At 39.0% G+C, this 13,400-nt stretch overlaps 1 protein-coding gene across 1 annotated transcript in view; it reads right to left on the minus strand.

The window, feature by feature from the left end:
- Positions 1-1,477: 1,477 nt before the first annotated feature.
- Sec24b (SEC24 homolog B, COPII coat complex component) overlaps positions 1,478-13,400 on the minus strand; it is an 80,023-nt gene continuing 68,100 nt past the window's right edge. Inside the window, exons 18-25 of the mRNA XM_008843761.3 lie at positions 12,609-12,782; positions 11,317-11,427; positions 8,771-8,946; positions 8,077-8,214; positions 6,862-6,966; positions 6,074-6,166; positions 2,391-2,494; positions 1,478-2,162 (exon numbers count right to left, since the gene is read on the minus strand). Coding sequence (XP_008841983.1) covers positions 2,048-2,162; positions 2,391-2,494; positions 6,074-6,166; positions 6,862-6,966; positions 8,077-8,214; positions 8,771-8,946; positions 11,317-11,427; positions 12,609-12,782 — 1,016 coding nt within the window. The 3' untranslated portion in view covers positions 1,478-2,047. The remainder of the gene's footprint in view (positions 2,163-2,390; positions 2,495-6,073; positions 6,167-6,861; positions 6,967-8,076; positions 8,215-8,770; positions 8,947-11,316; positions 11,428-12,608; positions 12,783-13,400) is intronic.

The following is a 13,400-nucleotide window of genomic DNA, read 5'->3' on the forward strand; positions in this document are numbered from 1 at the left end:
CCCTGGAACTGGAGTTACAGATGGTTGTTAGCTATTACATGGGTGCTGGGAATCAAAGCTGGGTCCCCTGGAGGGCAGCTGATGTTTCTAATTGCTAAGGCATCCCTCTAGCCCTGACTGTAAATATTTTTTGAATGAACAACAAAATATACAATGACAAAACATTTTTCTTTAGGTTGAAATATTATAGTTTTTTTGTAAAATGACAGTACCAGGCTGGCAAGATGGTTCAGCAGATAAAGTACTTGCAAGGCAAGCCTGACGATGTGAACTGAATTCCTGAAACCCATGGTAGAAGGAGAGAACTGACTCAGGGAAGTTGGCCTGACCTACACACACAGACACACACACAATAAAAAGTAAAGACAACAACAACAAAAATAAAGTGTTAGTACTTAGTTGCCCGTAAGAGTACTGGGATGACTCTTGCTGGCACAGTCCTGAGGACTGGGCAGTATAGGTGGCAGGTGGGTGGCGAGAACTTAAGTTTTGATTATCAGTTCTGCCATTAATTAGTAATGTCATTCACTGTGAGTCATTTAAACTCTCATTGCCATCAGGGAATGGGAAAGAGTTCTTTCTTTGTATCTAAAGAGATCTACCAAAGCACAAAACCAGTAAAAGTCATATACACCAAGAGGCTCATTTCTTCCGAAGTTCAATATGGTGAACACAATAAAACTTCACTCCACAGTCTAATGGGTCATCAACAGTTTTTATAATAAGCTAATGTGAATGACAGATTTCTTAATCAGAACAAAATCTCTCAGTTCGTTATGATAATCTTCAAGTCAAATAAAATAGGAAAGTCACATATTATGGTCTTTATTTATTTATTTATTTTTTTGAGATAGGGTATCCTGTGGCCTCAGATGGCCTGGAACTAGGAACGTAGACTGGGCTGGCCTGGACCTCACAGAGATCTGCCTGCCTCTGCCTCCCAAGTGCTGGGATTAAAGGTGTGCAACACCACGTCCAGCTGGAAAGTCACATATTAAAAATGTCTCATTACAAGGGGAAAATGCTTAATTTAAATGAGGTAAGATTATACTTAGCAAATAAATGTATTTTGAAAACATGTTTTTAGAATACAGAGAAATTACTTGGTAGCATCCATAAACCAGTGAAAACGTACTGATTCACATAATTAAATGAAATGCAATATGGCATTTCCCCTAAGAAGTAAATTCAAGATTCTTATTGTTTAAAAAAATACCAACAACTCATACCCAAAAATCCTCCACAAAAATTAAAAAACTATCAAACCAACTGTCAAGCAAAATACTTTTAATTAGTAGGCTGATCATAAATAAATCCACATAAAAGATTTAGCGGAGTTACAAAGTTTTATGTGTCTTTTGTGGGCTCGATTCATAATATGCATTAGTCACCCAGTCCCAACTGTGACAGAGAGTCACCATCCAGCAACGGCATAGCTCAAGCACTTCATACTCTGTAGTTACATTTTTACACTGTCTTTACAAATGTAACACTTATGTACATTATGTATGTGTTTTTCCTAGAGTTCATGTATTGAAACTCTATTGCCTTTAGAAGGAGAATGCTGAATTCATTTAATGAATATGAATCATTCCTTGTTAAAAAGTAATTCATACAAACAAGTAACATGGTACCACTGCCCTTTGGCATCCCGTCAGATCAGAGTTCAAGTCCAGAAATGTTATATTAATTATAAGAAAAAAACTTTAATTGTACATCATGACTTGTCATTCTACACAGCTACCTAAATTTGCCAGCTTGCGACGAAGAGCACTGGACTGCTGCACTACTGTGAATGTGAAGAAACCAATTCGATATACGCGGTGAAAGAGCATGGTGTCGTGGCAACCACGGATGTGGACGCGGGCTGAAGAGAACCTGTGATGCTCCTTCTTCCCCTTTATCTTCTGCCCAAACCCCAGAGCGTTGTGCATTGGGTCTTGTAACAACCAACTGCCTTCGTTTCAAATTTCCCATGTGCTTCTCTGATGGGTTATGCTTTACCTAGGCTATGGGTCCTTTTATCCCCAGTTCATTGTGTTCTACTTCACTTACAAATCTGTTGCTGAACATGAAGCAAAAATTCATAGTAAGAGAAAGCAGCTTCTGTCCGGTCTTCAATGAAATGCTGAAAAAATTCTGTTTTGGCAGGACTCTCATCTCTGAAAGACAAAAAAAGGCATTTATTTAAAAATATATATTAAAAATAATTATATATTTAAAATGACTGATCCAAGGGGACTTGAGGGTAATGGAATACAGGAGTTATTAGTCAAGTCACAACACGCTACCACTAGAATGTATTAAAGTCTGCTTTGAAGAGAAGCAATTCCACAGTTTGCACAGGAAAAGATGACATCATAATGAACGCACACAGTGAAGATTCTTACTTTACCACATGAAGGACTGGGCTTAATGGTCTGCCGTCTCGAAGCCAAGTTATAAAGGACCTAGTTCTTTCTGATGAAAGTGTGTCTAGCTCTGGAAGATGTGTCTGGTAAAAGAAATACAATCAGGTTAGCATCTCCCATCTTGCAAATTGTAGCAGTATGAGAACTCTGATCCCCACTACCACAGGTGCAGACGTGCACTCTGACCCTAACCCAGCAGCAGCAGCCAAAAGAAGGAAATGTAAAACACCAAGTCAGCTTATATTTTTCTAGACAAGTAAAACAGTGTGCTTACTGATAAGCATATTAATGATATCTAAATATTTTTCTAGCTGATCTAATAAAATGTACACAATCACTGGTACTCCACCAGTACTGTCAAAACTCTGCTTATTCTAACAGCAATATTCAAATGAAGAGGGCTATCACTAAGCTCCAAATTCATGTTAAAATTACATATCATACCTTACTCTAAAAATCGCAGCCTGAAAGAATTTCATCTTTAATTTTTGAAGTTTTAAACTGCAGATTTACAAATATATTTTAAAACTACAGGCTATTTTAAATGACCTATATATTCATGGTTATATTTATATTTAGTTATTTGTAAATCCACAGCTTAAAAGTACACACACACACACACACACACACACACACACACACACACACACTTTTTCAAGGTAGAGCCAGCAATTCAAAGCACGCCCCATAGCAAAACCTAAACAGAACTCTGAACTGTTTGGGGTACCATATTTGCGATTCATGCCAAGCCTTATTAAAAAGCTTTTTTGTTGTTGTTTGCTTCTTTGTGTGAGATAGGGTGCAGGCAGGCTGGCTTTGAACTCTGATCATCCTGCACCTGCCTCTTAAGCACTGTGATTATTGGTGTGCACTATTACATCTGGCTAAAAAACTGCACTCTGATACACATTTTGAAAACATAAATGCTAACATATTATTCATACTCTTCCCTCTTCAAGCTATGTTCCCTTTAATAAATACATAAAACAGTTCAAATAATAGAATTTAAACTCTATAAGCATGTGTATATATACATAGTTCCATGAACACATATACAACATATGTTTAGAAGTAAAATAATTTACCACATCATATTGTATGAGATTTAATTTTAACAGATATCTCTAACTGGCTCACTGAAAAGTTTTAAAACTCTTGGCCAATCTTTCATTTCTGTTGAGTAGGGGTTGTGATGCTGGAGAAGTTAGCTGTGTTCAGTCTTGTGAGCTAGAATAGTCTACTATTTATTGCTGTTAGTCTTAAGCTTTACTTGTTACCAGCAGAAATGTTCTTTGATTTGCTCTCAGATTCATTTATGTTTTAGGCAACTGGTCTACAAAAGCCTCACTGTTAACGTAACAGTGTTTTCTCCTGCTCACCTACAGGACCTTGTTTTTAATGTTTAAGTGTTTGCTCCATTCAAAAGTTATTTTGATATTAAGACCAAAGCAAATATATGGTTTTGTTTTTCCTGATGGATAATCAGTGACCCCCAAATTATTCATCTAATATTTCACCTTTCCACCATGATTTGAAATACACTCTTCACTATACTTTGTTTTTCGTGAATTAGATCCATTTCTGAACTTTAATCTGTCCCATTCATTTGCTGATGAAGCCAGGACAGGTGTACTTAAAGAACGACAGCGTTAGAATGGTTTGCTGTTGCCCAGTAAGATTTTCGTGTAGTTTTCCTTTTCGTTGACATTATTCTGCTTTTTCAAATGTTTACTAATATTCCCGCTTACTGAATCTTAGAAATTAATTCTGGGATTTATCAATTCAATAAAATCAAGCAACAGATTATGACAAGGGCTACCTTGGAATTATATTAATTTTAAGAAAAATGTCTTATCTAGAAAACCTAAAATAAAGTAGGTAGGTCTTCCTTTTCAAAGAGTCGAACACACCGAATCCCTCTCTGAGGACAGTCCTTAGGATTGGTTAGCATACAACTCAGTAAAGGTCTACGGAAAAAAATTACATTTATTATCAGCAACACTGATTTAAACCAAAAATTAAAGTTACTACAAAAATGTCCTATGTAACACAGTACCATGTACAATGAATATACACAATGAAAATTTTGAGAAAATAAAAATCAGGGGCTGGAGAGTTGGCTCAGTTGGTAAAGCACTTGCAGTGTAAGAAGGGCCCCGAGTTTGGAACCCCAGCACCAACATAAAAACTAGGTGTGGGGGTTGTACATCTGCAATCCCAGGGAGGCAGAGACAGGTGGATCTCTGGAGCTCACTGTCCAGCCAGCTAGCAGAACAAATGGTTCAGATTCAGTGAGAGTTTGTCTCACACAGCTTCCACCATGTACACCTGCACAGACATGCACATACCTCATAAACATGTACATACACCACAATCAACCAATCCATAAATAAATAGCAGAAATCCCCACACTTCAACAATATTGGCAACGACTTGGAGTCTGACCACCCTGGAGACCCATGATGTCAGCACCGGGAGCCTAACTCCTAAAAACTCCTGGTCACTCCCTGTTATAGCTGGTCTCAAGGAAAAGAACTTACTCTGTAAAACATACTACTCCATGCAAGTGAGATGCCCACTCTACCTGTCTAGATATGAACCCTGCAAAAACGGTTCACGAGACAAAGCCGAGACTGCCCTCAATTTCCATCACATAGCCATTCAACCCCCTCTCTCTGGAAACTTGCCCGCTGGCTGTCCACAAAGTGTACTTCAATGAATCCTCTTTCTTTGTCTGTTCTTGTGCCTGCACTTACTGCCATGTCACTGGTCTTCCAGATGCTGTCTCAGACACGGCAGACTGGAAGCCAAACACAAAAGGCCATGTAGTACGTAACTCCATTTACCCCATATACCAAGAACAGGCAAAGTGACAGATAAGGAGTTCCAGGGAGGAGCAGAGGGGATAAGCGTAGATACAAGCTTGCTTTCTAGTGATGGAGGTACTCTGAAATTAAGATAGTGGTGATGGTGAGGCAGGACAGAAACGGAAGCTAAAAGCTACGGGACATGCAACAGGAAAGAAGCCTCTCATCCTGGGGTCTGGTTAAGTCTCTTAGTTGAGAGTCAAGAACGGCAGCACAAGCTAACAAAATGTGGGCACGGTGGCTCATGCCTGTAATCTCCACATTCAGGAGGTTGAGGCAGGAGGAATGCTGCCAGTCAAAGCCAGCCTGGGCTGTGCAATGAGTCCGGGCCAGCTGGAGCTACATGGAGACCCTATCCCAACAAACAAAAGCCCCCCAAACCCAAATGATTACCTACATGGAGACAATATTCCTTTTTGATAGAAATTTTTTTCAAACACAACATGTGGTGGCACACGCCTTTCAAAGACATGTGGTGGCACACGCTTTTAACTCTAGCACTGGAAAACACAGGAGTGGAAGGTTCACTGAAAAGCAATTTCATGGTAAAACTTTCCTAAGTTTATTTCCCATGATGGGGTAGGGTTTTTCAGTGGTGCAGCTGTTTCTGAGCCACTCACACATCTGTCAATAACTCTGCACTTCTGTTCCTACAATAAACCCAATAAACTCATTGGTCCACCAAACTGGGTGAGCTTGGATAAAGCTGTTATTCTGGTCTGTCATCAGTGTCTGGGGTGAACAGACATTGTTCACCTCTCCCCAGGAAAAACAACACAACAAAAATCCACTGACCATTTTCTGTGGTATTGCTGCAAAATTCGGATATCCAAGTACATTTTCTATGAAGTTATTGTCACAGCCTTTTCCAATCCAAATGTAGAAAACCTAAAAAAGAGGCAACGTAATATTAAATTCCCTAATAGTTAAGAAAATCCATTAAATGAACCGTCTCACAATTATGCAATAAAGAGGTCAATTACATAGTCTCAAATACAAAAAACAAAACAAACATCAAAAAGGAACCTATAATTAGAAGATTGTGAACCTAGTTCTAACAATCAAAAGTGGTTCCCATCTTCTTCGCTTGTATTTTACCTTCTCCCTATATTTTTCCCAACAGGAACGCAATGCATAAGGACAAACTGGCTTGCATTCCCATTCGCCATTTTAATTATCTCTCATTTCAACTATGGGTTCTATGGCTATCCACACCTTCTCCTGCTCACATGATATTGATTACCTGACACCCTTCACCACCAGTCCCTAGCAGTGAGTTCTCCTGAACTCCTAACCATTAACAGAATTCATAACTATGAATATAAGTTGAATTAGAGAAACTCTTGAATCCCTTTGAATTTTATGATCCTGATGGTAAAGTTCTTGATGGCAGGAATGAACTTTTTTATTGAGTATATATAATCTATGATAATTTACTAATTTATGATCATTTGATGCCCAACCTAAGTGTCTAGGGTAAACTGAGCTCTTGTGCCAGTCTTGGATTCCTTGCCTCACAGCTCTGTCTGCCCCTTTCTCTGCCAGTCAAAACAGAGAGAAGCTTTGTTAATAAAGATGCTTACAGAGCCACAGTCCATAAGGAAAGCACCTTCTCTGGTCAACTTCTCTGCAGACAATTTTTGAAGAGACGGCTGAGGTACTACCCTGTCATTAACGTGTATGGCACCCTGAAAAGAAAAGGCAGGAGTGAGCTTACATCACTGTTCAGAATTCTAGTCAGTGATCACTAACTCTACGAAATACCAAAATATGACACTTAAAACTTATAAGATGCAAAAATACTGGCTACACATTACTGCCCTGGCAGCAGAATGAAGACATTTGGATGTATTCAAATTTTAATAAAACCATGGAAATGTGAAATGGATTAATCTGTCTAATGTTTTCCCCCTTTGGGTTTGGGGTAAGTATATATCAAAAATACGACAGCTGACTGCTGCACATCAGGCGACTTTTTAGATTTCTCTTATTACATAATACTATGTTTAGAATTAATATCAATTCCAAAGAATATCATTTTAACATAGGAAAAGATACTATATATTTGTACATTAAAATTATTACTGAATAAAGATTTGGTTTACTTTGCAATTGCTATTACAATTTTATCATATCAAAACTGCCAATACCTATAAAATATAAATGGAAATCACTCTATAACTTAGCTAACATATTAAAAACAAACCCATGAGTTACTTCCCCCAAGAAAATTTTATACTATTATTTTTATAATTAATTTTTTGATCTTTTTGAGATAGGGTCTCCCTGGAGCCCCAAGAGACCTGGAAATCATGTAGACCAGGCTGGACTTGATCTCAGAGAGATTCGACTGCCTCTGCCTCCCAAGTGCTGGGATTAAAGGTGTGCGCCACCACCTCCAGCCCTGTACTATTATTTTTATAGGTGTGTTTGTTCCCGAATGAATTTAGGGGCACCACGTGCATACAAGAGTCTGTAAATGCCAGAAAAGGGTGTCAGAGCCCCTGGAATTGGAGTTCTATATAGTTATGAGCCTCCATGTGAGTGCTGGGGACTGGACACGGGTCCTCCGGAAAAGCAGTCCATGTTTTAACTGCTGAGTCATCTCTCTAGTCCCAGAGGAAACTATTTTTAAAAACTCCATCCACTGACTGATAACATCTCAAAGTCCTAACATATAATTAGGTCTGTAATTTATTTAACATATTACTACCCCAGGGAGGAAAAGAATGGAAGACACTGGATAATACCTTAACACCTTAGGTTCTAAAACCAAAACAAATGCACTAAAATGCTACCTCATCCGTCAATCTGTCTATCCTGTATAAATTGGGGTGAATCATTTTCATCAGATGGACAAGCGGCTGAGTCTTTATCTGGCACATGGCATACACACGATCATCCAGGCGTGTGCTTGTACCAGTTCTAAATGCTTTCTATAAAGAAAAAGAAACATGTTTCAAGTAAAACACAGTAAGTAAATATCAAAACAAATGTATACCATCAGTCATGGAAAAAGTATGTTTTCAGATGAGATTGATCTGGACTCAAAGCTTATCTGACATTTAATAGTTAGAAACAGTTCACTTAGCTTCTGAGCTATACCCTCATTGTAAGAAAACCAGGAAATAACTACTCTAAGTTGTAAATGTTAAATAAGATGGCAGGAATGATGGAAAGGTATTCAATAAACATTAGAAGTTTTCCTTAGCTTAGCGCCTCTTTTTAGGAGCACTGACTAGGAGTGGGCTATGGCACATCATAACTCGAACTGTGTAAACAAATGAAGGAGAAAAAAATGCAGTTTTACAGGAGTCACAGCATATCTGCACACCTTAATTTTCCACTCATTTCCCTCATTCTTCAAGTCTTACAATACCAAAGTGCATAATCTTCTAGCCAAATATTAAAAAATAAACAATATAGACTTCATTTCTTCACACTCGCCTGAGAACTTTCTTATTACTATAACAAAATGTATAGAAAAACTACCTGTTTGAGAAGTGCCAAGACATAAAGAGGGAACAACTTGAGAGAGCTTGGGGCTATCAGTGCAGAGTGCTGCACATTTGAGATGGTAGAGCCATAAGCAGACAATGAATCCACAACAGCATTCACTAGGGCATCTCTTGCATCTGATAGACTGGATGAAACTGATCGATCCACAGCTACAAAAAAACAAAGTGAAAAGATTCTCAGCTATGAGATTCCAGTAATTCTCTCTCTCTCTCTCTCTCTCTCTCTCTCTCTCTCTCTCTCTCACACACACACACACACACACACACACACACACTTAAGAAAATTCATTTCATCTGTTAACTTTTGGGTATGTGTGCATGTTCGTATGTGTGTGGGTGCATGTGTGTGCAGAGGCTAAATAGGCTAGACTAGCTGGCCAGCCCTGATATTACAAGTCTGAAAACACCGCCAAGCTAGAGTTTTTATTAAAACATGGGTTCTGGCAGTTTTAACCTCTTAAGTCTAGGCTGGGCCTAGTGACACACACCTATAATCCCAACATTTGAGAGGCAGAGGCTATAAACTGAAGGCCAGTTTATCTACATAGTGAGTTCCAGGCCAGCCACTGGTACACAGTGAGACCTTGTCTCATAAAGACAACAAACTCCAAACCAAGCAAACACATGAACAAAAACACGCTGAGCACTTTTAAGTCTGAGATCACTTAGCCACTGCTGCTATTAGAGAACACTATTTTCCATCTATTCTGAGGAAGCCCTGGGGATAGTTCTACTACTCAAATTAAAGTCTTATGATAAAATATCTTTTTTTCCCTGTGCATGACCATGGTAAATCCACAATCTAAGTTATCTCTTGTGTTCTCTAAAATCTCTGCAATCCAGTTTGGCAAATAAAAAAAAGGCAACGTGACCGTGAGTTTTAACAGATATTCAAGAGGCAAATACCAATGTGTAATGTTTTCTCCAAGAACAAATTTATTAAAATAGAAAGTCTGTATATGCCTACAAACTAAAAATAAAGGCACATTGAAAAACAATCTGCTATGGTATAAATAACTTAAAACAAGATATAAAATAGCATTTTAAAAATTGGGCTCCTAAGCCGGGCGTGGTGGCGCACGCCTTTAATCCCAGCACACTGGAGGCAGAAACAGGCGGATCTCTGTGAATTCAAGGCCAGCCTGGTCTACATAGTGAGTTCCAGGACAGCTGGGGCTACAGGGAGACCCTGCCTCAAAAAGAACAACAAAAAAAAAGGGCTCCTTGGCTAGAGAGGTATGGCTTAGTGCCTAACTATGTGGACAGTCCTTGGAGCAATCCCCAGAACTACCAAATGAGGCAGGGAAGGTGCTTATTTACTAAGTTATTATAATTTTGTTCCAAATGACAACAGTAATAACAACTTTTCTAAGTTATCGCCTATGTAGAAAATAGCAAGGCTTACTACATGTTATTCATAAAGATGTATCAAAAATAAAACACATTCCTTTAATCTCACCACTCCAGAGGCAGAGGCAGGTAGATCTCATGAGTTCCAATCTCTCTGGTTTACATGGCCAGTTCTATATAGTGAGGCTCTGTCTCAAAAAACCAAACCAAACCAAACCAAACCAAAGAAAAACACTCAACATTACATTAATTTACATAGAGTAAATTTTACTTTCTGAGTGAAGTTCTACGGTAGTTATGTGTTAAATGCTTAGTCATGCAATCGCTAACATAATCAGGATCCACAACAGTCTGTCATTCTAAAATCATCCCCCGTAGGGATCCTTTACAGTAAAATCTGCTCCCTGTCCTCAGGCTTGGCAATTACTGATCCGTTCTCCACCCTCTAATTCTTTTTTTAACTGAATGTCATGTCATCTGAGTATGGCATCTGGGCTTTTTTTTTTTTTTGGTCTTTTTGAGACAGGGTCTCCCTGTAGCCCCAGCTGGCCTGGGACTTGCTATGTAGACTAGGCTGGCCTTGAACTCACAGAGATTTGCCTGCCTCTACCTCCCAAGTGCTGGGATTAAAGGTGTGTACCACAACACCTGGTCTAAGTCTGGCTTCTTTCACTTAGCCTGATGTCTTTAAAAGTCACACATACATGATTCAGTGTTGACAGCACATTCCCATTCCTGGCTACGGTGTGTTCTATTGTGTGGATTTGTACACACATCTATTACTTGAAGGACATCTTGATTTTTAGGAATCATGAGCCCATTCTGCAGTAAATGAAAATTTAGTACTTATACTTTTAAAAATGGGGGATTTTTAGAGTAAAAAGAGCAAATAGTCCCAGCTTGTTTTTAGGATAGAAAATTACATTCACCTGCTTTTTTTAAAAAAAATTTTTTTAATTTTATGTCTATGAGTGTTTTGCCTACATGTATGCAAGTGTACCCATGTCATGCAATGCCCAAGGAGGTCAGAAGAGGGCACTGGATTCCCCTGGAACTGGATTGGGTTAAGGATGGTTGTTAGCCACCATGTGGGTTCTTTGCAAGAGCAGCCTGTGCTTTAAGCACTGATCATCCCTCCAGCCCTCCCCTGCCTTTTCATATTTTACTCACCCATGTTTGCCAGAAGGCAGATGGCAGCTTGTACGTCCACTCCTGCATAGACATCTGTGAGTGAACTTACCACTGGCAAGCACAGTGTATGCACTCTAATTCTCCGCTCACCTAAATAAAATGGAACATGTCATTTAAAACACCTTAGGCTAAGAAAGAAAGCAAACAGATGACCATTTTATTCAAGTCACTGTTTTTCATTTTCATTTTATTCAAATTAGTGGTTTTTTTTGCAGTTGAGTGTATGGAAATACTGGCAGAAATATTTAATTAAAAAATTTATTTATTATTTTTATTTTATGTGTATGAGTGAATTGCCTACAGGTGTGTAAGCACATCCATATTGCTCGATGCGTGTGGAAGTCAGGAGAGGGTGCCAGATCCCCTGGAACTGGAGTTACAGACGGTTGCTAGTGTTCTGTGGGTGCTGGGAATGAAACCTGGGTCCTCTGGTCAAGAGCAGTCAGTGCTCCTAACCGCTGAGCCACTTTTCCAACCAGCCCATCTAGTTTGTGTTTTTTCATTTTTAATTTTGTGTGCGTGTCTGTGTGTGGCAATGTACAAATGAGTGCATGCATGTGCCTGTGGAGGCCCAAGCAAGCCAGAAGAGGGCAAATCCCCTGATGCTGGTGCTACACAAAGTCCTGAGCCATTGGAGATGGGTGTTAGGAACTGAATTTGGGTCCTCTGGAGGGGCAGCAAGTGCTCTTAATTACTGAGCCATCTCTCCAGTTCCTAGTTTCTAGTTTTAACATTGTTCTTAATAAATTATACTTAACTAAAGTATCTGCAAGGTTATAGACTGTCAGGTAATCCATGAAGGCATTTATTGCTGTTTTTAAATTATAAAATGCAAGAAATAATGTAAAAGGGGGCGGAACTGGGTTTAGCATGCTTGTCAGAAATGTAATACCTGGAATATAAACTTTTCACAAGCTAAAAAGTATGCATTGGGCCAGTGAGAAAGGCGCTTGCCACTGTGTCCTATCCCAGGGACCCACGTAGTGAAAGGAGAAAATCAACTCCCAGAAGTTTTCCTCTGATCTCCACATACACACACACACACACACACACACACACACACACACAATTAGATCCTCTGGCCTCCATGGGCACCTACCATACACACACACTCATAATTAAAGAAAGAAGAAGCAACAGAACAGATACTTGGTTATCTAAGGCGAAGGTGCTCCTCCCCACCGGCATTCACTCTTTTTCTCCATTCTGTACAAAAGCTGTGAACAGAGGAGCGAAAGTTACAAGTTGCATTTCATTTCTGATAACATTACCTTTGCTTGACGTGTATAACAATGCTGTTTGAAAGCACACTAAGGAAGTATCTGTCAAGCTTTCTTCAATCGACAACTGTACTGCAAATCCAGCATCAGGATTGATGTTGGCAAGAGACAGCAAGTCAGTGGAACGAACAAAGAAGTTTCCATGAAAAGTGTGCATTGAAAGACCTAAAAAAGAGAAAGTGTGGGATTAAAGATGAAGTAGCAGCAACCTCCTCACCTCCAGCTAAAGTGAGTTCATAAAGATGTTTTTGATTTTGAATCAAAGAATAACTAAGGTGTAAGCTTGGCATCTAGGCAGAGGTTCTAATAAAAATAAGTAAAAATAAACACAGGTTACATAAACTTGCATATTTAACCTTTTTTTTTTTTTCCTCCCTTTTTGAGACAGCGTCTCCCTGTAGCTCCAGCTGGCCTGGAACTCACTATGTAACCAGGCTGGCCTTGAACTCACACAGATCCATGTGCCTCTGCCTCAGTGCTGGGATCAAAGGTGTGTGCCACCATGCCCAACCATTTAACCTATTTTTACCCAGTCTTACTAAAATATTCTTACATGCCAGTCAGACATAGATACAATACATAAAGTTACACCTGAGCATTGCTTATCTTAGATTTAATATAAGGGATCAGAATTCATCCAGCAAACACTCATATAAACCTAAGGAAATTATAAATTAGATGACTGTAAAAGTAAAGATCCTTAGTGGGACAATCTACACGTGAGACCATTCCTCTCTCATGATTATCACTCTCAAATAACTTTTTTAATATTTTATTTATTAT

Source organism: Nannospalax galili, unplaced genomic scaffold (genome assembly GCF_000622305.1).
Source record: "Nannospalax galili isolate Female #2095 unplaced genomic scaffold, S.galili_v1.0 scaffold571, whole genome shotgun sequence".
In the NCBI taxonomy this organism is placed as follows: domain Eukaryota; kingdom Metazoa; phylum Chordata; class Mammalia; order Rodentia; family Spalacidae; genus Nannospalax; species Nannospalax galili.